General features: G+C 42.9%; 1 protein-coding gene across 2 annotated transcripts in view; it reads right to left on the bottom strand.

Annotated features, from left to right (window-relative positions):
• Nucleotides 1-281: 281 nt before the first annotated feature.
• creb3l2.L (cAMP responsive element binding protein 3-like 2 L homeolog) overlaps nucleotides 282-23,445 on the bottom strand; it is a 36,845-nt gene continuing 13,681 nt past the window's right edge. For both annotated transcript variants that reach the window (NM_001097864.1, XM_018240832.2), the window contains 11 exon segments: nucleotides 282-1,894; nucleotides 2,096-2,309; nucleotides 3,336-3,465; nucleotides 3,585-3,684; nucleotides 3,808-3,876; nucleotides 5,293-5,351; nucleotides 5,618-5,764; nucleotides 5,875-6,062; nucleotides 6,165-6,252; nucleotides 6,739-6,926; nucleotides 11,025-11,244. In NM_001097864.1, coding sequence (NP_001091333.1) covers nucleotides 1,819-1,894; nucleotides 2,096-2,309; nucleotides 3,336-3,465; nucleotides 3,585-3,684; nucleotides 3,808-3,876; nucleotides 5,293-5,351; nucleotides 5,618-5,764; nucleotides 5,875-6,062; nucleotides 6,165-6,252; nucleotides 6,739-6,926; nucleotides 11,025-11,244 — 1,479 coding nt within the window. In that variant the 3' untranslated portion in view covers nucleotides 282-1,818.

A 23,445-nucleotide genomic window follows, 5' to 3' on the forward strand; every position in this document is an offset into this window, starting at 1 on the left:
TCTTTCTATTCAGGCCTCTCCTATTCATATTCCAGTCTCTTGTTCAAATCAATGCATGGTTGCTAGGGGAATTTGGCTCCTAGCAACCAGATGGCTGAAATTGCAAACTGGAGAACTGCTGAATAAAAAAGCTAAATAACTCAAAAATCACAAATAATAAAAAATGAAAACCAATTGCAAATTGGCTCAGAATATCCCTCTCTACATCATACTAAAAGGTCATTTAAATGGGGTTCCAATAAGCCCCACCCCCCATGTAAAACTCAGGACAAAGGCACCAATCAGAATGCAGATTTTTTTTATTGGATTTTTTTTCCGTTTACATTTTATAAAAAATACGATACCAAAAATAGAGAAGCTAAAAGACACAATAAGAGAAGGAGGTTTAACCCCTCGCTATCTGGAGAGAAAGAGGGAGAGAGGGGGGCGCTTGTCCCGTCTTGTTCGCGTCAGGGGAGGAGGTTTCAGAACAGACGCCCATTCGCCAACTCAAAGAAACGTAACGTCTTTGGGGGAATTAAAGGGTAAATTCTGACCCTGTTAATCAGCGGTCGCCGCTAGTGATGGGCTAATGAATAAATTCGGCAGGTGCGAATTCACAGCGAATTTCCATGTTTCACTGCCGGTGAATAAATTTGCGAAACTGCTGCGGAAACTTGCAGACGGAAATTCGGCGACTTCAAAACATTTTGGATGCGCATCGGAAAAGTTGCTTGCGTCAAAACCGTTGCGCGTCAACATTATTCGGACGCCCATTGATTCAGCGAATTTTGCAGGAAATTCACACATTTTTCGGCAAAACAGGACAAATTCGCCCATCACTAAGGGTCGCTTTTAACCAATACTGGGGGGGGGTGAGACCCCTGAATAGAGGGAATGGGGAGCGTCAGGAGGATCTAGAGACAATAATATACAGAGACAGGTTTACTTCCCCTTTACAGAGCAGAACTAATAAATACTATTTACAACAGCGACAGAGAGGATTGTGGGAGGAGCAAAACCTAGCAAAAAAAAAAAAATGCTACTGGAAAGGGAATCTTGGCTATGAGTTCCCCAAAATATCCTGGGGGGCCCAAATCACTCCTCTCTTTGGTCCTGCACTAGCCACTTAAAGCGACGGCGCAATTTTAAAGTCTTGCAATGCATGATGGGAGCCCAGGATGCTTAAGATAAGGGGTGCAATGGGGTACAACTGCAGGTTTACACGCGAGGGATTGTGATTTATTAAGGCACGCGGGACTCAGGCTTATATTGTCTGCCTTAAAGGGGCGGCTTTTTACAGTGTTCATTGCTATAACGTATTAAAGGGCAAGCAACATAAAAATAACACCTGTCATACCTATCCCGTCCCTTAGGTGGCAGTGTTGTATCCCGATCCAGTTGGATAAGGGACGTCTCCATATAAATAAAAAAAAAACGAATTGCTCATTTTATTCTGGAACCTGAATTTCTCTGACTTGACCAATTGCATTGATGCGGATGATCCGTGTATTCCCAACCAGGGTTGCAGGGAGTTATCAAGACTGGGGGGAGGGGGGGATTTCATAATCAGCGAATGGTGCCCGTTTCACCTCCAACTTTGGTCCTTGCAAACAATGGACGGACAGTCCCAATGGTGGCCTCTCTATTAAGCTCATGGGGCGGCCATATTTGATCCTGACGAGGAATCAGCATCTCGTTTGTTGCAAACGTCTCTCATTCGCCGATATCAGGGATGAGTCCCGCCTCTCAAGCCCAGCACAGCGGGTCAAGTCCAAGGGGCGGGCATGGGGGGGTAGCTCTGTCAGATAAAAGGGGAGGGGGGGACAGGATCCGCCATTAAGAAGTCGTGTTGACCGTCCGGTCCAACTCTATGACTTTGGTGGTGTCGTTATGTCCAAATTCCGAAGTGAACCTAGAAAGTGTTAAAAGCAAGAAGATCAGACATTGGCTACAAAACGTGTCACTGCCTCTACTACCCTTTTGGGAACTCACCACCAGTACGCAGCAGTTTTGCCTTGCTTTACGGCTCAGGAGCAGAATCTCACATGGTACAAGGATCAGTTACCCTTTAACTAAGGTTCATTTACAGACCCGATACCCACAATTCCCTTACCTGTGCCGCACTGGCATGTCGCTGCTGCTGTCGTTTGATAGGCTGAACGGTTTCTCCTGGGACAAATGAAGTTCTTCCAGTAGCGCCGCCTGCTGTTTAGAGATGGTATCAGCTTGAACCTCCCAGGTGTCCTGCGTCTCTAACATCACCGCAGAGCTGTGCAGTTCCTCTACAGCCTGGTGCTCCTCGAAGATAAGGAGTTTGCGGGAACGAACTGGACAGGGAATTGTAAGAGGGTAAGTGAGCGTGGCACCCAAAATACTAATGTAGGGTGACTGTTACCCCAATGTTTCTATATATCTGTAACCTTGTTATGAGCTAAGGGGGCCCAGCCTGAAGGTCAGTTAGGGGGAGATTTGGGGTGAGTGTTTATTTGTGCCCTGGGTACCCCTGGAACTATAGCAGGGTGACACCCCAATGTTTCTATATATCTGTAACCTTGTTATGAGCTAAGGGGGCCCAGTCTGAAGGTCAGTTAGGGGGAGATTTGGGGTGAGTGATTATTTGTACCCTGGGTACCCCTGGAACTATAGCTGGGTGACACCCCAATGTTTCTATATATCTGTAACCTTATGAGCTAAGGGGGCCCAGTGTGAAGGTCAGTTAGGGGGAGATTTGGGGTGAGTGCTTATTTGTGCCCTGGGTACCCCTGGAACTATAGCAGGGTGACTGTTACCCCAATGTTTCTATATATCTGTAACCTTGTTATGAGCTAAGGGGGCCCAGTCTGAAGGTCAGTTAGGGGGAGATTTGGGGTGAGTGTTTATTTGTGTCCTGGTTACCCCTGGAACTATAGCAGGGTGACTTTTACCCCAATGTTTCTATATATCTGTAACCTTGTTATGAGCTAAGGGGGCCCAGTCTGAAAGTCAGTTAGGGGGAGATTTGGGGTGAGTGTTTATTTGTACCCTGGGTACCCCTGGAACTATAGCAGGGTGACTGTTACCCCAATGTTTCTATATATCTGTAACCTTGTTATGAGCTAAGGGGGCCCAGCCTGAAGGTCAGTTGGGGGGAGATTTGGGGTGAGTGCTTATTTGTGCCCTGGGTACCCCTGGAACTATAGCAGGGTGACACCCCAATGTTTCTATATATCTGTAACCTTGTTATGAGCTAAGGGGCCCAGTCTGAAGGCCAGTTAGGGGGAGATTTGGGATGAGTGCACTCTAGAGATACAAAGTAACACACTATTAACCCTATACGTCCCTAGGCGTGTGGGATCTCTGGCAGAAAGTCTTACCAATAGAAGCAGCGTAGGACTCCGGTGCTGAATACTGGCTCGGCTCATGGATAGTCTTGCTTGATGATGAATACATATCTAAGTTTTGGGTGAAGCTTCCAAAAATAACGGCAAAACACAAGACCACCATCTGCCGGAGAGAAGGGGGGGAAAGAAAAGGTTATATGGAGGAGTCTTCCTTTGCAATGGAAAGTGCAGGACACTGTTGCTAATGACCCCCCAAGATATAAAGAAGGACAAGACTGTTACCATGAGGCAGGTGCCAGTTTGGGTGCCGGCAGCTTTGCAGGAACGGGTGACTTTGCCTGTGACCATGGCCTGCAGACGCTGGAGTTGCTGAAGTAAAGTCCTGCAGAGGAAGAGCGGACAGATGAGCCAATGAAAGAGCTAGCCTGTACATGCCGGCCAATCACAGCACAGCAGAAAGCACTATAACAATAAAAGGGGCCATGTTTTTAGACAAGGTTCTGACCTGTTGGTTGACTCCAGAACTTCCACCTTCTTGCGCAGCTCGCTGTTCTCAGAGGAACTATTCTCAACCCTGTTAAAAACCAAAAGAAAGACAATCAAACAGGAATCCCGCAAGCTGATTGGTAGTTCGGCAATATTAGTTACGCCATCGTTCCAATGGGTGTGGCCGTTAGAAGTGGCACATTCACTGCTGCATATTTTTTAAAAAAAAGTCTTCCCAGGATGATTGTTTTATCACTTGTCCTGCAAAAAGCAGCTTTTTAGACTCCACTTTGGTGAACTTCCCCTTAGAATGGGGCCACACTGCAAATGTCCAATGTTCACAGTTTGTGCCAAACCCTCGGGCACCTACTTATGTCATTAATATGATTAGAATAATTACCTGTTCCAACCCTGACCCACCTATCACCCCACCTCCTCTCCCAATTACAGTAAGTACCATGTGTAGTCAATAATAGCTATTCCTGCTAAACCTGATCAGCCTATCACCCCAACTTCTCTCTTCACCAAAATACAAAGAACCTCATGTAGCCTTTAGTCCCAACAACCAATCACCCCAAATCGCTTCTCCCAAATACAGATCAGTTCCCCTCTTTACCCAATTACAAAGCAACCCAATTCCCCTCTTCACCCAATTACAGAGCACCCCAATTCCCCTATTTATCCAATTACAGAGCACCCCAATTCCCCTATTTATCCAATTACAGATCACCCCAATTCCCCTCTTTATCCAATTTAAGAGGAACCCAATTCCCCTCTTCACCCAATTACAGATCACCCCAATTCCCCTATTTATCCAATTACAGAGCACCCCAATTCCCCTATTTATCCAATTACAGAGCACCCCAATTCCCCTATTTATCCAATTACAGAGCACCCCAATTCCCATATTTATCCAATTACAGATCACCCCAATTCCCCTCTTTACCCAATTACAGAGCACCCCAATTCCCCAATTTATCCAATTACAGAGCACCCCAATTCCCATATTTATCCAATTTCAGATCACTCCAATTCCACTCTTTATCCAATTTAAGAGGAACCCAATTCCCCTCTTCACCCAATTACAGATCACCCCAATTCCCCTATTTATCCAATTACAGAGCACCCCAATTCCCCTATTTATCCAATTACAGAGCACCCCAATTCCCCTCTTTACCCAATTACAAAGCAACCCAATTCCCCTTTTCACCCAATTACAGAGCACCCCAATTCCCCAATTTATCCAATTACAGAGCACCCCAATTCCCATATTTATCCAATTTCAGATCACTCCAATTCCACTCTTTATCCAATTTAAGAGGAACCCAATTCCCCTCTTTACCCAATTACAAAACCAAATCACCCAAACCACCTCCTCTCCCATTTACACAGATTCCCCCATTGACCCAGTTACATAGCACCCCAAGTCCCAATAACCCCAAATTTCCAAATACACGTCTCCCCAATTCCACTCTTCACCCTATTACACAGCACCCCAAGTTACCTCTTCTCCAGGCTGTCCATATATTCTTTCTTTTTCCTGCGACTCTCTTGGGCAGAGATCTGAGAAGAGATTGGAAATAAAGGGTAAGTAATCCCACAATTCCTCTCTGTGCTCGGGTTGCAGGTTTAAAGGAGAAGTAAAGGTTACAACACTAGGGTATGCGGATATATTGGGCACCCCCTCGGTCTGTCTGCATCTTCCATATACATCTCCCTAGCCCAGGGTGCTTCAGGTTGCAAAGTATCTCGTGTGCCACCCTGGGTAGAAGCCCAGATGTTAGTTCAGGTGAGAGTAATATAATCTGCACAATCCAGATCCCTCTCACCTTGTTTTTAATCTTCCTGCGGATCTTCTTCAGCGCCTTCTCCTCTGCTTTGGTGAGGGGCAGTTTGGTGGGGATGGGGTAACCCTCAGCCACCAGAGTCCTCTTCTCCTCCTCCGTGAGCATGAGAGGGCCGCTCCCTTGCAGCTTCTGTAGGCGACAAACGGAAACAGTGACCAAGATGGCCGCACTTGTGACATCACTGCTATGATGGACACAAGCGATTGGCTCAGACGTGGGCACTGAAGTGTTAGACTTACATGAGGGGCAGTGAGTAGAGGCGAGTTGGACAGTGCAGAGGGGCTCCGTGCAGCCATTTTGCCACCGGCTTGTGACTGGACTGGGCTGGAGGGTGGGAGAGACCTGGTGGGACTCTGACCCCCTTCTGAATCACTACCATGGCTGCTGGGAGGGGTGGGAGGCATCTGCAGAGCTTCTGTTGGGGCAACTGGAATTGCAGATAAAGGAGGGGTTAGTATACTGTCTAACAGCATGGCAGCTCCTACCAGACCCTGTTATACAATGATATAACTCCAGTCACAGGACTCACCTTCCTTTGGGCACAGATTAAGGAATTGGTCCACCTCGTGCGGCTCCAGTTTTATTTGCGGCAGGGCAACGGGGCTCAGAAGCTTGACCTGAAATAAAAGAAACGCAAATATGAGTGACTGATGCTTCCCTCGTGACACTTGACCCTGACTGTATATAGTGAATAAAGTACCCCCTCTTGTAAAATATAAGGATATTATAAGTCACCGAGAAGTTCCGGGAGTCATGATGACTTCTAATATCCTTATATTGTGCAACACTTTATTTATTATAATACACAAGTTTCAGGGAGCCATGGGACAGAAATGACATCACTAAGCTGCGATTATAACCGATGACATCACTAAACAACGTTTATAATGGATGACATCACTAAGCTCGCATTATAACTGATGACATCACTAAGCTCCGATGATAACTGATGACATCACTAAGCAACGTTTATAAGGATATAATTCACAGGATATTCATGGCTCTTGTGTATTATATCTAGAATCCCTGCCATAAAGCAACACTGAATTACAGCACATGAGAAGATTCGAATAATTACCCTTCTCCTTCTATGAACTATTTACCTGCTCCGGAACTGGCAATTGAGACGAGACGCCCACCTCTGGGGAAGCGGAGACTGCACTGGTTGCCAGGGTAACGGATGGGGTCAGGCCAGGGGTCTCTTCGAGAGGGATTTCCACCTTGATTTTAGTAGTAGGGGTAGTGGCAGTGAGTTCTCCATTCAGGCACCAATCATCGCCCGTCAGATCGGCTAAACAGAAAGAGAGAGCGAGAATAAATAGCTGAGACATAGAGGCATAACTAGAGGTTACTGGGCCCCACAGCAAAATCATTTTAGGGCCCCCTGAACTTTGGCAATTTAAAGGGATACTGCATCAGTTAATAGAGCTGCTCCAGCAGAATTCTGCACTGAAATCCGTTTTTCAAAAGAGCAAACAGATTTTTTTTATATTTCATTTTAAAATCTGACACGGGGCTAGACATATTGTCAGTTTCCCAGCTGCCCCCAGTCATGTGACTTGTGCTCTGATAAACTTCAGTCACTCTTTGGGGCAGAGACACACGCTCAGATTTGGGTTGATTTGGGGTGATAAATCGTCTCTTCTTTGGGGCGGCTAATCTCCGCAAACTGCCTCCCTGTCAGCTAGAATCTAAATCGCCGGTGGGATGGCACTCAGAGCACTTCATCTTCTGAAGTTGCTCGAGGTTTCGAAACTTCTGGCGACTTTGGAAAACAAAGCGCACTGATTGCCATCCCACCGTCGATTTACACTCTAGTTGGCGGGAGGCAATTCGGGGAGATTAGTCGCCCCTAAGAAGAGGAGATGTGTCACTGGGCGACTAATCTCCCCGAATCTGAGCGTGTGTCTCTGCTCTTACTACAAATTGGAGTGATATCACCCCCTCCCTTTCCCCCCCCAGCAGCCCAACAACAGAACAATGGGAAGGTAACCAGATAGCAGCTCCCTAACACAAGATAACAGCTGCCTGGTCGATCTAAGAACAGCACTCAATAGTAAAATCCAGGTCCCACTGAGACACAGTCAGTTACATTGAGTAGGAGAAACAACAGCTTATCTGAAAGCAGTTCCATCCTAAAGTGCTGGCTCTTTCTGAAAGCACATGACCAGGCAAAATGACCTGAGATGCACCCACACACCAATATTACAACTAATAATACACTTTCTGGTTCAGGAATGACATTTTATATTGTACAGTGAATTATTTGCAGTGTCATTTAGAAATAAAAACTACATCCCTTAATATAAACTGGTTTATCAGCCTGCCTAGCCATTTTTGTCCACCAGAGGGTGCTGTGGAGATACCACCTACAAAAAGGGTTTCCTACTGTTCTGTTTTATTTTAAATGCACAATATTGACCGGTACCGGGTCTGACCCGGGGGCAGTGCAAACGTGAGCAAAACACCATGAACCTTAGAATGATCATCAGCAGCTTCTCAGATAAGCTCTATATACAGAAATGGACTGTGCCCACTGGGCCTGACTGCGCAGACAAAGTCCAAGTGAAACTGTTGATAGTGGAACGACTCCCTGCTCGCCCTCGCTATTAATGGGACGGAATAGAAACTCCCCGCAGCCCTCCTGCACTTCGTGTTCAAGCAAGATCAGCATGTATTTGCCTCTTGAAAACAACGTAGCAGATGCCTGTTCATCAGCTTCTGCTAATTTGTTTCAGGAGTCAGAACCCGAAAAGCAATCTTTATAGAAACCAAACCGGTTCCTCTTCCTTCAAACCAGCCTTCCCCCTAGTGTATGGCCAGAATCAGCCTCCCCCCCTTCAGCTGCTGTTGGACTACAAATCCCAGCATCACCCCTGGGGCAAATACCCTTTCTCCTCTGCACTAAACCTGCCCCATCCAAATTAAAGTCTAGTCCCTAGTCAATAAAGGGAATGGTTCACCTTCAAGTTACCTTTTAGTATGTTATAGAAGGGCTAATTCTAAGCAACTTTTCAAGTGGTCTTCATTATTTATTTTTTATAGTTTTATATAATAATTGCCTTTTTCTTGACTCTTTCCAGCTTTCAAATGGGGGTCGCTGACCCCATTTAAAAAGCAAATGCTCTGTAAGGCTACAAATGTATCATCATTGCTACTTTTTATTTATCATCTTTCTATTCAGGCCTCTCCTATTCAAATTCCAGTCTCTTATTCAAATCAAGGCATGGTTGCTAGGGGAATTTGGACCCTAGCAACTAGACTGCTGAAATAGCAAACTAGAGAGTTGCTGAATAAAAAGCTAAATAAGTAAAAAAACACGAATAATAAAAAATGAAAACCAATTGCAAATTGTTCAGAATATCCCTCTCTACATTATACTAACAGTTAATTTAAAGGTGAACAATCCCTTTAAAGTCCATACCCCTGCAAGCCAGGCCGGGAGGGGTTAATCACTTTCTCCGGAGCGACTGATGTCACTGGAACAGAATCTCAATGCTCAGAGCTTCCGGCACTTTCCTTCTAGAGAGAGAGAGGTTTAACCCTTGCCCTTATTGTCAGTAGCAGACAGACTGGGGTATAATTTATCAAAGAGGGAAGGCAGGACAAGCTACATTTGCATTTTTTTTATGGCCAAAACTGTCAAATTCGACTAGGGAGTTATCCAAATTCGATTGCAGTTTTTAAAAAAAATGTGAATTCAACGTTTATCATACTCTGGCCCTTTAAGAACTCGAATGTTCGAGTTTTTTTAAGGTCAAAACTGTAAATTTTCCAAATTCGATTTGAGTGTTTAAAAAAATTTTGAGTTTGATATTTATCATACGCTAGCCCTTTAAGAACCTCGAATTTTCGCGTTTTTTAATTTTTTTAAGGCCAAAATTGTCAAATTCGACTAGGGAGTTATCCATATTTGATTTGATTTTTAAAAAATTTCGAGTTTGATATTTATCATTCTCTGGCACTTTAAGAATTCAATTTTCCAGTTTTTTTAGGCCAAAACTGTCAAATTCGACTAGGGAGTTATCCAAATTCAATTAGAGTTTTGAAAAACAATTGAATTCGATATTTATCATACTCTGGCCCTTTAAGAACTCACATTTTCAAGATTTTTTAAGACCAAAAGCATAAAATTCGGCTAGGGAGTTATCCAAATTCAATTCGAGTTTTTAAAAACAATTGAATTCAAAATTTATCATACTCCAGCCCTTTAAGAACTCACATTTTCTAGATTTTTTAAGACCAAAAGCATAAAATTTGACTAGGGAGTTATCCAAAATTCAATTTGAGTTTTTAAAAACAATTGAATTCAAAATGTATCATACTCCGGCCCTTTAATAACTCGAATTTTCAAGTTTTTTTTTAAGGCCAAAACTGTCAAATTCGACTAGGGAGTTATCCAAATTCGATAAGAGTTTTGAAAAACAATCGAATTCAATATTTATCATACTCTGGCCCTTTAAGAACTCGAATTTTCAAGTTTTTTTTTAAGGCCAAAACTGTCAAATTCGACTAGGGAGTTATCCAAATTCAATTTGAGTTTTAAAATAAATTGCGTTTGATATTTATCATACTCTGGCCCTTTAAGAACTCGAATTTTCGAGTCTTTTTAAGGCCAAAACTGTCAAATTCAATTAGGGGGTTATCCAAATTCAATTCGAGTTTGATATAACCTGCCGAATTGCTTTATAAGTCAATGGGAGAGGTCCAGGGATCAATTTGGTGATGTTTGCAGCGTTCCTGACATTCAAGTTTTTTTTGGGAGGAAAAAAAACTCAAATTGTGTTTTTAAAACTCGAATCGAATTCGATTCGAGTTTTCGGGTCGATCCTATTCACCCGAGTTTAAAAAATTTGATTTTTACAATAAATTTAGGTCGGATTTCGAGTTCATGGGAGTTTATGGGAGTTTTAAAAAAAAACTCGAAATTAGATCCTTGATAAATCTGCCCCCTAATGTCTGGTTTAATATCTAGATTATCAGTTCTTGGGATGAGGTCCTTTTTTACTTTTGCTGCTCTTTTCTGGTCAAATAGAAACTCCCCTGAGAAAGCAGATGATCTAACCGATGTACAGTATCTAACCAGGAACAAAGCTCTAATTCTATGTAATTCCTGCACCTGGGCTGCTCTCTTTCCCATGGCCAGGCAAGAGGCGGAGCTTAGATAAAACTGAGCTTTCCCATTTGTACCTATAAAACAGAGGGATGAAAAGCTATTGATGGAGCAAAAACCCAGTCAATGCTCTGTCTACAAGATTTTCTTCTGTCAATAAGAACCAATAAACTGGCTTTGCACAGAGTAACAAGCCCCGCCCCCACCTGATCATGGGAAGGAGAGCAGCCCAGGAACAAAAAGAGGAAAAAAAATAAAGATTTGTGTTGCCCTTACTGTCGCTGAAGTTGTCATCAGAGGAGGCGTGAGTAAAGGGTGACTGGGGGCGGGAGTCTCCGCACAGGGAGTAGCTGTGTTCCGCTTTGATCATGGGAGACGGGGAGCTCGGATTCATCTCTACTTCCATCATCTCGTACTTCTCTGTGAGGAACGGGTCCCCCATCAGCTGCCCCAGAACATCCAACAGGGCGGAGTCATCGAGGAGCTCCGAGAAGGGCTGGAAAGACATAGAAGAAAAAGAGCATAAGCAGGACTGGAGGGAAAGGGGTTAATCATCACTGAAGAATATGCAAACTGGGCAATACAGAGAAGGAATGTTCTGGGCACACAATAAGCTATACTCTCATACTGTACTGTCTAAGGGAATCAATATGGCACCTCCCCTCCCATATGTATAAATACAAATATACAGAGAAGGAATGTTCTGGGCACACAATAAACAATACCCTCATACTGTACTGTCTAAGGGAATCAATATGGCACCTCCTCCCATATGTATAAATACAAATATACAGAGAAGGAATGTTCTGGGCACACAATAAGCTATACCCTCATACTGTACTGTCTAAGGGAATCAATATGGCACCTCCTCCTCCCATATGTATAAATACAAATATACAGAGAAGGAATGTTCTGGGCACACAATAAGCTATGCCCTCATACTGTACTGTCTAAGGGAATCAATATGGCACCTCCTCCTCCCATATGTATAAATACAAATATACAGAGAAGGAATGTTCTGGGCACACAAACTATACCCTCATACTGTACTGTCTAATGGAATCAATATGGCACATCCCAGCCTTATGAATAAGGGTAAATACAAGGAAGGAATGCTCTGGGCACACAATGGAAAGTAAATGAAAGACAACACCTTCTTGATAAATACAGTACATTCAGCAGCCAAACAGTGAAAGGGAAAGCTAACCCCCAGCGGTGCCTCGGTGGGAGTCCAATTACACTACTGCTGGTGGGAGAACTAACAGCAGCCCTTTGTTTGGGTTTAGGATGTAAGCGCAAAGATGACATGGGGGGAGTAAGTGACAGCCCTCCAGCTGTACAGACATGAAACCTCATACAGCACAGGAGTTGGGTAAACAGGATGGAGCCCCCTCTACAAATCACAGAGTTTCCTTGTGCCGAGGACCCCCCCACCCATAGAGTCTCCTTTGTTTCCTACTTTATTCCTATTCCCAACGACTGGATTATTCATAGGGGCCAATCAACGCCTCGTCAATTCTAACATTAGGGGGCATTTTAACAAACTTTTTTCATTGGCAAATTTTCTCTTCTCTCAAATATTAAAGGAATTATACACCCTTATAAATACAGGTGGGAGCTGCCAAGCCTTAGCTTGGGCATATTTCAATCTAGGGTTTACTTCCCCTTTAAACGCCATTTATTCTGGGCCACATAGAGGATGTCCCAGCAGGAATAACAGCTAAAATCTGGAATATTGTTTGGCAGCTATACAGGAAGGAAAAGAGGGGGGAGGAGGAGTGTTAAAATGTTTAACCCTTTCATTCCCAGTGCTCAGATTTCCCTGCCAGACAAGGAATAAGCTGAAATCCAGACGTTTCACAGCCTGAAACCTAATCAGTCTTCCATGAGTCACAACCCGGCTCTTTAAAAAGAGAGACCAATCTCTGAGGGGTTAAATATCTCCCCTGGAACGACTCATATTCGTGTGCAGAACTGCTGCCTGGTGAGATGGATTCAGCTTGGAGACTTATAGAGAAAATAAAGCTCGCCCGAGGCAGCCCAAACAAAACCACCAAACGTTTAAAATCATAAATATATATATATATATGAATGTAACAGAGCTAGTAAAGGCCCTATATGAGAGTTAAATTGGCTCATAAAGAGAAAAGAGGGTAATTATGGGATGAGTTTCCCTTTAATCCTTTAATAAAGATTTCCAGGCAGAGAATACACACAGGGATAAGATGAGGGAAGGGCAAGTTAAAGACGCATTGTTATTTATAGGAAGGGGTGCGTAATTATTAGCAGCAGCATATACAGGGTGTGTATCTGAACTACAACTCTCAAGCTTTCAGGGGATGCTGGGAGTAAAAATATAGGTGGGGAAGGGCAGAGAAAAAGCACATGATGATGGCATGGACTATAATGGTTATTATAGCCATGGGCCAACAGGAGCCCCAGGCTCCCTCTGAACTTGTGCCCCGCCCATAACACATGCCCCTCCCCACTGTCAGGGAATCTCCTGCTAAGGAACTGCCATATTGCTTAATGATCTCAGAGACCTCTTCTGCATTTCCTATTCAACCTGTTATAGAATGGCCAATTCTAAGCAACTTTTCAATTGGTCTTCGTTATTTCTTTTTAATAGTTTTTTAATTGTTTGCCTTTTCTTCTGACTCTTCCCAGCTTTCAAATGGGGGTCACTGACCCCCATCTAAAAAACAAATGCTCTGTAAGGCTACAAACTTTATTGTTATTGCTACTTTTTATTACTCCTCTTTCTATTCAGGCCTCTCCTATTCATATTCCAGTCTTGTATTCAAAACAGTGCATGGTTGCTAGGGGAATTTGGACCCTAGCTACCAGACTGCTGAAATTTCAAACTGGAGAGCTGCTGAGTAAAAAGCTAAATAACTCAAAAACCACAAATATTAAAAAATGAAAACCAATTGAAAATTGACTCAGAATATCACTCTCTACATCATACTAACAGTTAATTTAAAGGTGAACAATCCACTTTAATTTAACGCTTCCTTTGCCTACACTGCTTATCCCTACTTGAATTAGATATAAGGACAAGGGGGCAATCCTCCCAATAACTCCAGTTGGACAGCCCTGATCTAAGCCCACTTTGCATCCAGGTGGGTTCCTTGCTCAGGTAACCCAATGAGTCATTATATTAACCCCATACACACCAGACAGCATTGGCTGCAGATTTCACCCCAAACACAAGTGAAACCCCTGGGGCAATGAATCAGGCCAAAAAGCGGGTTCCACTGGCCCAGCCTAAGGGAGAAATGTGCTTTTCAGGGCAACAAGCCCAAACAGCACCCAGACTGGCCGAGAGCAGCTGAAATGTGAGCCCCGGGGGGGGGGGGGGGGGTTATATAACAAGGCACAAAGTATCTCCTTATCCGTCACCCAATCAGCACAGGAACCAACCCCTTCTCTCAGGGCAGAATCTCACCCTGGGCGAGAAGTGATACTTTGTCTCAAATAATATTCATTTCACTTCCCCGACAGATTCAACTGCAACTCCCACATTCTCACAAGTGTCACTGTCACTGGCCGTGTCTCCTAGTAGCACCTGTATCCCCACCTTTGTATCACCTACTTAACAATGCAGAGGGCACCCCATTAAAGGCCAAAGCAATACACAGGGCACCCCATTACAGGACAAAGCAATACACAGGGCACCCCATTACAGGACAAAGCAATGCAGAGGGAACCCCATTACAGGACAAAGCAAAGCAGAGGGCCCCCCATTACAGGACAAATCAATGCAGAGGGAACCCCATTACAGGCCAAAGCAATACAGAGGGAACCCCATTACAGGCCAAAGCAATACAGAGGGCACCCCATTACAGGACAAAACAATATAGAGGGAACCCCATTACAGGACAAAGCAAAGAAGAGGGAACCCGATTACAGGCCAAAGCAATACAATGGGCACCCCATTACTGGCCCAATCAATGCAGGGGGCACCCCATTACAGGACAAAGCAATACAGAGAGCACCCTATTACAGGCCAAAGCAATGCAGTGGGCACCCCTTTACAGACCAAAGCAATACAGAGGGAACCCCATTACAGGCCAAAGCAATGCAGAGAGCACCCCTGTACAGGCCAAAGCAATGTAGAGGGCACCCCATTACAGGACAAAGCAATGTAGAGGGCACCCCATTAAAGGCCAAAGTAATACAACAGACACCCTATTACAGGCCAAAGCAATGCAGAGGGCACCCCATTACAGGCCAAAGCAATGTAGAGGGCACCCCATTACAGGACAAAGCAATGCAGAGGGCACCCCATTACAGGACAAAGCAATGCAGAGGGCACCCCATTACTAGCCAAATCCCTGCACTTGGCACCCCATTAGAGGCTAAAGCACCCCATTACAGACAGAGGAACCCAGTGTCCCAAGTTGTCCTTCCCATGAAGGGAATACATGAATAAACATTCAAGGGAAAGGTAATCCTGCAGCTGCACAAAAAGCAAAGAGTTGATTGTTAGTGTTAATTCAGAACTGCACAGAGCGTGGAATAAATACAAATGACATTTGTGAGTAATCTGGCGCAGTGGAGTGAAATTGGCCCCGTGAGTGCAGGGCAGAGCCAGGCACAATATGTACAAACATGTGGTTCTGATCAGAGCCTCCCGGCACAGGGAGATGCTGAATTACACCAGGATTCTCAGCTGGAGGGTTCTCTGTTAAAGGGCCCGCAGTTAAAGGGGTGGTTCATCTTTAAGTTAACTTTTAGTATGTTATAGAATGGCCAATTCTAAGCAACTTTTAAATTGGTCTTCGTTGTTTAATTTGTATAGTTCTTTAATGATTTGCCTTCTTCTTCTGAATAATTCAAATGGGGGTCACTGACCCCATCTAAAAAACAAATGCTCTGTAAGACTACACATTTTTTGTTATTGCTATTTTTTATTACTCGGCTTTCTATTCAGGCCTCTCCTATTCATATTCCAGTCTCTTATTCAAATCAGTGCATGGTTGCTAGGGGAATGCGTACCATAGCAACCCGATAGCTGAAAATGCAAACTGGAGAGCTGCTGAATAAAAAGCTAAATAAGTCAAAAACCACAAATAATAGAAAATGAAAACTAATTGCAAATCAGCATAAAGGCAAATGTCACATTCTTTTCACAGGTCGATGTTCTGGAATTTACGGCAGCCCCCATTACTGCAGAACTAGGGAGAAAAAAAGTTACCTCTCCCCTGGGGGAAAACATACGACAGCAAAGGATTCTGGGAATACTGTGATTTGATTGGCTAGCTGGGTTTAATATAACTGCCAGCAGCAAAGGAATATAAGGAGGCATATAGGCCCTTCATTGGGTCCAACTACCAAGAGCTCAGGCTAGTGTCCCATGCAGCAAAGGACTCTGGGTAAAATTAATAAAAAGGGGTTGTTCCCCTTTAAGTTAACTGCTAGTATGATGTAGAGACAATTTGCAATTGGGTTTCATTTTTTATTATTTTTGGTTTTTGAGTTATTTAGCTTTTTATTCAGCAGCTCTCCAGTTTGCAATTTCAGCCATCTAGTTGCTTGGGTCCAATTTCCCCTAGCAACCATGCACTAATTTGAATAAGAGACTGGAATATGAATAGGAGAGGCCTGAATAGAAAGATGAGTAATAAAAAGTAATAATAACAATACATTTGTAGCCTTACAGAGCATTTGTTTTTTAGATGGGGTCAGTGACCCCCCTTTGAAAGCTGGAACGAGTCAGAAGAAGATGGAAAATAGTATGACGCAGAGAAAACTAACTATAAAAAATAGGACGGCCAATTGAAAAGTTGCTTAGAACTGGATTAGATTTTATTTTACAGGTCATTACATATATATATATATATATATATATATATATATATATATATATATATATATATATATATATATATATTTGGGGTGGAGTTTTCCTTTAAAGTCAGAGACAAATATAATATAAAAGATCAAATATTTAGATTTAGAGGAAAGTTGTAGAGTTTTAGTTGGCACAACCCCTCCTGGATGAAAAAGGGGCAGCTCTGGGGGAGAAATTCTTCTTCTTTCCACTTAGGAGAGGAGTCCAGACAGGATAAATTCCTATGGGAGGGGGGCATAGAGCATTTCTCATAGACACACACCTCTTCTATTCCCCAGCACAAAGCCTGTCTGATTCCTCCTGTCCCACGGGACTACCTGATTATTCTCTGTACCATCCTCATCACATCTACAGTTTGTCATTTCTTAATTATGCCAATGTACCCCCTACTGTAAATGATAAGGATATTAGAAGTCACTGAGGGGTTGTTCTGTGACCATATAAAGGCACAAGGCTGCAGGCTGAGTTATACAGGGAACTCTGAGTATCACTCATGTATTATAAGGGATAATGTACCCCCTACTGTAAATGATAAGGATATTAGAAGTCACTGAGGGGTTCTATGACCATATAAAGACACAAGGCTGCAGGCTGAGTTATACAGGGAACTCTGCTTATCACTCATGTATTATAAGGGATAATGTACCCCCTACTGTAAATGATAAGGATATTAGAAGTCACTGAGGGGTTCTGTGACCATATAAAGACACAAGGCTGCAGGCTGAGTTATGTAGGGAACTCTGAGTATCACTCATGTATTATAAGGAATAATGTACCCCCTACTGTAAATGATAAGGATATTAGAAGTCACGGAGGGGTTGTTCTGTGACCATATAAAGGCACAAGGCTGCAGGCTGAGTTATACAGGGAACTCTGCTTATCACTCATGTATTATAAGGGTTAATGTACCCCCTACTGTAAATGATAAGGATATTAGAAGTCACTGAAGGATTCTGGGAATATATAAAGGAATGAGGCTGCAGGCTGAGTTTCTAATACCTTTAAATTTGAAAGGAGTTGCATTGTTATTCAATGACTATAAATATTATACATTCTCTGCCTTTAAAATAGGATGGAAGACACTCCCGACTGTAAAGAAAGAGAAGGGATAACTCCCACAGAATTCCCAGAATGCATTGCTGTAAGCAGCCAGATATTTACAGCCTTGTAAAGACATTATACCAACAGCTTTCAGATGCCGCTGCCCCGGGGCAATACTTTCTGTTGGTTCCAGCTGGGGTTTCATTATTTCCACCTTGATACAGATACAAGCCCGGGCACGGTGCCTACTGGTTATTACATGGCTATACTTAGGGGCAAGTAAGGATTTAATAACAAGGTGAGGGAAGAGGCTGGCAGCATAAATAGGAGGAAAAAAATAATCACTTATCAGACTGCAGAGTAGGCTGAAAGGCTTACAGTCAGGGCATGGGTTAAAGGAGAACTAAAACCTAACTAAAGAAGTAGCTAGAAATGTTGTACATGATGTTTTGTGCTTCTGTACCAGCCCAAGGCAACCACAGCCCTTTAGCAGTAAAGATCTGTGTCTCCAAAGATGCCCCAGTAGCTCCCCATCTTCTTTTCTGCTGATTCACTGCACATGCTCTGTGCTGCTGTCACTTACTGAGCTTAGGGAGCCACTCACAATATACAGTACACATAGAATAGAAATGTCACAATATAAGGCTGATTAGTAATTAATACACATAATTACTACATGGCAGCACAGAAACCAGTGCAATTAGCATCAGAATTGAATAATCAGCAAACCTGTAGCATCAGCTTATATTACAGCCAGGGAAGCTCATTTTCTGCTGGATAATTAGTGACGAGCCCTAAGCTTAGCTTCTCAACAGCCAATCAGAGCCCACTGAGCATGTGAGTGTCACAGACACTTTCCAAGATGGTGACCCCCTGTGACAAGTTTGAAGTCCTGGATCATTGCTGCTATTGACAAGCTCAAACTTTAGCCTCGTGCAATAAGTTCACTAAATAAAATGTGACATTTTTAGCCATATTTATTTTTAGGGTTTACTTCTCCTTAAAAAGGGGTGGTTCAGTTGGGGTGTTATAGAATGGCTAATTCTAAGCAACTTTTTAACTGGCATTCATTTTTTCTGTTTTTTAGAGTTGCTAGGTAATTTGGACCCTAGCGACCAGATGGCTGAAACTGAACTGGAGAGCTGGTGAATAAAATAACTCAAAAACATCCAATAATAAAAAACTAAAACCAAATGCAAATTGTCTCAGAATATCCCTCTCTACGTTATACTAACTAATTCAAAGGTAAACAACCCCTTTAATGTTGGGCCCCCAGATGTATGGTTGCTAGGGTAATTTGGACCCTAGCAACCGGATTGCTGAAACTACAAACTGGAGAGCTGTTGAACAAAAAGCTAAATAACTTGAAAACCACAAATGATAAAAAAATGAAGACCAATTGCAAATGGTCTCAGAATATCCCTCTCTACGTCATAATAAAAGTTCATTTAAAGGTGAAGAACCCCTTTAATAAGAGTCATACCCTGTGCATAGTAAATTGGCATTGCTACATGCATTGAGCTCTGGATAAGGCTCTAAACATCTGTGTTTGGTTTGGCCACGGGGGCTCCATCTTGGCCCTCCCCCAATCTCCAATGGGCCGGCAAGTTCCTGGGGAAGTGCATGCAGATGTGTACAGTGCTGTAACCCCCAGGGGGACGGCCGAAGGAAGCAAACAAATATTTCCAAGTAAAATCTCGCTTGCACTTTATTTTGCTTAAACACTGAAGCTTTTAAAAAATGAAAAATAAACTTGGCTGCAGGGATGGTGGCCATAATCCCAATGTATAAAGCCCCTGTATGGGGGATAGGGTTGCCACCTGGCCGGTATTTTACCGCCCTGGCCAGTAAAAATGATGGTTGATGATCCCAATGTTATTAATAGGGAAAAAAGATAAATATATAGGAAGGTCAGTGATCCCAATGTTATTAATAGGGAATAAAGATAAATATATAGGAAGGTCAGTGATCCCAATGTTATTAATAGGGAATAAAGATAAATATATAGGAAGGCCAGTGATCCCAATGTTATTAATAGGGAATAAAGATAAATATATAGGAAGGTCAGTGATCCCAATGTTATTAATAGGGAATAAAGATAAATATATAGGAAGGTCAGTGATCCCAATGTTATTAATAGGGAATAAAGATAAATATATAGGAAGGTCAGTGATCCCAATGTTATTAATAGGGAATAAAGATAAATATATATGAAGGCCGGTATTTTTTCCAGAAAAGGTGGCAACCCTATATGTAGCCCTCCAATGGGCCTGCTCGACCAATATCTGGCTGCTAAACTTCTCTTTTCTAACTAGGTCCCCATTCTACTTAGTTGGCAGGGCCCACTGCCCAGAGTTGGAGGACCCTAATAGCTATGTACTATGGGGCCCCGTTATTTCTAATGGCAGCTCCACCTGCAGCATTTGCACCATGTCATCAGCCATAATAGGGGTTGTTCACCTTTAAATGAACTGTCAGTATGATGTAGAGAGGGATATTCTGAGACAATTTGCGATTGGTTTTTGTTTTTTATTATTTGTGGTTTTTGAGTTATTTCGCTTTTTGATCAGGAGCTGCTACAACTTCAGCAATCTGGTTGCTAGTTCCCAAATTCCCCTAGCAACCATGCCTTGATCTGAATGAGAGGTTAGAATATGAATAGGAGAGGCCTGAATAGAAAGATAAGTAATAAAAAGTAGCAATAACAATACATTTGTAACCTTACAGAGCATTTGTTTTTAGATAGGGTCAGTGACCCCCATTTAAAAGCTGGAAAGAGTCAGATGATAAAGGCAGATAATTCTACAACGATAAAAAATAAATACTGGAGACCAATTGAAAAATTGCTTAGAAATAGCCATCCTATAACATACTAAAAGTGAACTTAAAGGTGAACCTCCCCTTTAACTGTTAGCATGATGTAGATAATGATATTCTGAAACAATTTGGAATTGTTTTTCATTTTTTGTTACTTGTGGTTTTTGAGCTATTTAGCTATTTCAGCACTCCAGTTGCTAGGGTCTAAATTACCCTAGCAACCATGCTGCGATTTAAAAAAAAAAGTAGGAGAGGCACATTTATCAAAGGTCGAATTTCGAATTCATGTGAGGTTTTAAAAACTTCCATAAATTCGAAATTCAACCAATAGAAATTTATTTAAAAAAAATCAAATTTTTTAACCTCGGATGAATTAAACCGACCCGAAAACTTGAATCGAATTTGATTAGAGTTTTCTGCGAACAACTCCTAATTGATCACTGGACGTCTCCCGTTGACTTAAACAGCAATTCGTCAGATTAAAGGTGGCACATAGTCAAATTCGAGTTCTGAAAGGGTCAGAATATGATTAATCTCATGAATCGAATTTGAATTTTTTCGACAATTTGACAATAAAAAAAATTAGAAAATTCGAATTTCGACTTCGAAATTTCAATTCGACCCTTGATAAATCTGCCCCTAAATGTGTAGCCTAACAGAGCATTTGTTTTTTTAGATATAGGGGTCAGTGACCCCCTATTTGAAAGCTGGAAAGAGTCAGAAGAAGTCAAACAATGACAAAAACTATAATAAAAAAAGGCTAATTGAAAAGTTGCTTATAATTAGCCATTCTAGAACATACTAAAAGTTAAACTTAAAGATGAACCTCCCCTTTTAAAGCTTCGATATGAAACAAATACCAGGCAAAATGTCTCAAGAGCAACAATAGAATATTGACCTTAGTGTTGAGTTGTAACATCAACCTTCAGGCTCCGTAATCTTTAGCCTGTTATTCTGGAGCTGTTGTTCAACTACACTTCCCAGCATGCCCCATGCACAAAGGCATTGATCGCTGTCGTATGTTTGGTTTGATAAGACTGAATGACAACAGCATACGCCATAGCAACACAGTTTGGACCCTGCTCATGGGCAGGCTTATTGCCGAAATACATAAGGGCTCTGATGAGTAACGTTCACCCTTTGATCTTTGGATGTTGCTCCCACGCACCACTAGATACACAGAGGCAACAAGTCTGGGAGCTCATTCATGCACACGGCTGGGATCTGTCCAACCAATCATTAGGAAGCCCCCCCCCCGGGCCCCCATATAACAGCAGTATTGGATAGGAAAAGCTAGCACACATTTAGGGCAAAGACTCACACGAAGATTTGCAGAGATTTAGTCGCCTGGCGACAAATCGCCTCTTCTGTGGGCGACTAATCTACCCAAAAAGCCTTCCCTGCGGCTAGAATCGAAATCACTGTCGGGATGGAGCACTTCGTCACGAGGAAAATTCGCGCGACTTTGGAAAACTAAGCGATCCGAGTGCCATCCCGACGGCAATTTAGATTCTAGCCGCCGGGAAAGTAGTTCAGGGAGATTAATCCCCGAAGAAAAGCCGATTTGTCGATGATTTGTCGACGAGCGAGGAAACTTTGAGCGACTTCGGAAGGAATCGATCCGAGTGCCATCCCGACGGCAATTTAGATTCTAGCCGGCGGGAAGGCAGATTCTCCCCAAATCTTACCCTTAAGGGTGGAGACACACGCTGCTATTCGGGAGATTAGTCGCCCAGCGACAAATCATTCTTCTTCAGGCGACTAATCTCCCCATTGTAAATCACTGGCGGGATGGAACTCGGAGCGATTCGTTTACCGAAGTTGCCTCAGGAGGAAACTTCGGGCGACTTCGGAAAGGCGAATCGATCCGAGAGCCATCCCGACAGCGATTTAGATTCTAGCCGGCAGAAAGGCAGTTCGGGGAGATTAGTCGCCTGAAGAAGAGGTGATTTGGAGAGATAGGCAACTAAATCTCCCCGAATCTTAGCATGTGACCTTACCCTTTAGGGCAGAGACACACGCTGCTATTCGGGAGACTAGTCGCCAGCTTCGTTGCTATTCGGGAGATTAGTCGCCAGCTTCGTTGCTATTCGGGAGATTAGTCGCCAGCTTCGTCGCTTCTTCTTTGGGCGACTAATCTCTCCAACTAATCTCCTAGATGTAAATCGCCGGCAGGATGGCACTCGGAACACTTCGTTTTCCCAAGTCGCACAAAGTTGCCTCACGAGGAAACTTCGGGCGACTTCGGAAAAGCCGAAGCGATCCGAGTGCCATCCAGCTGGCAATTTACATTCTAGCCGGCGGGTCGCTGGGTGATTAATCTTCCAAAGTAGCAGCGTGTGTCTCTGCCCTAAAGGGCAGGCAAACATATTAGGACAATGATACATGGAGCTACTAGTAGCCAGCTACTTGTTGCAGCTACAAAATAGACAAAAGTGATCATTGTCTCTGCTAAGACACTATGGGGATTATTTACTAAAACTATTTTACCAGAAACAAACTCAACCGAACGCCCCATTCACGAATTTGGCTTATTTACTAATATTTGAGGTCGAAAAAATTGCAACGAAAAAAACTAGAATTTTTCAGGTTTACTAACAAAACACTCGAAACGTTTGCGTTTCAATCAGAATGGATTATCAAATTGCCACCGGAAAAACTCAAATTTATCAAGTTGTCTAACGAAAACCAGAGTTGGTCGCCCCAAAACTCCCACAATTCATGAAGGTTAAAAACATCTTCAAATGGTTAAAGGGATAGCTGCCATTGAATTTTACATTCATTCGACAGTTTGTAGATGGTGTATTTTTGGATTCAGACTAGTGATGCACTGAATCCACTATTTTGGATTCAGCCAAACCCCTGAATCCTTCATGAAAGATTCGGCCGAATACCGACCCAAATCCTAATTTTCATATGCAAATTAGGGGTGGGAAGATAAAAACATTTTTTGCTGCCTTGTTTTGTGAAAAAAAGTCCCGC

The sequence above is a fragment of the Xenopus laevis genome, chromosome 3L (assembly GCF_017654675.1).
Source record: "Xenopus laevis strain J_2021 chromosome 3L, Xenopus_laevis_v10.1, whole genome shotgun sequence".
NCBI classification, from domain to species: Eukaryota; Metazoa; Chordata; class Amphibia; order Anura; family Pipidae; genus Xenopus; species Xenopus laevis.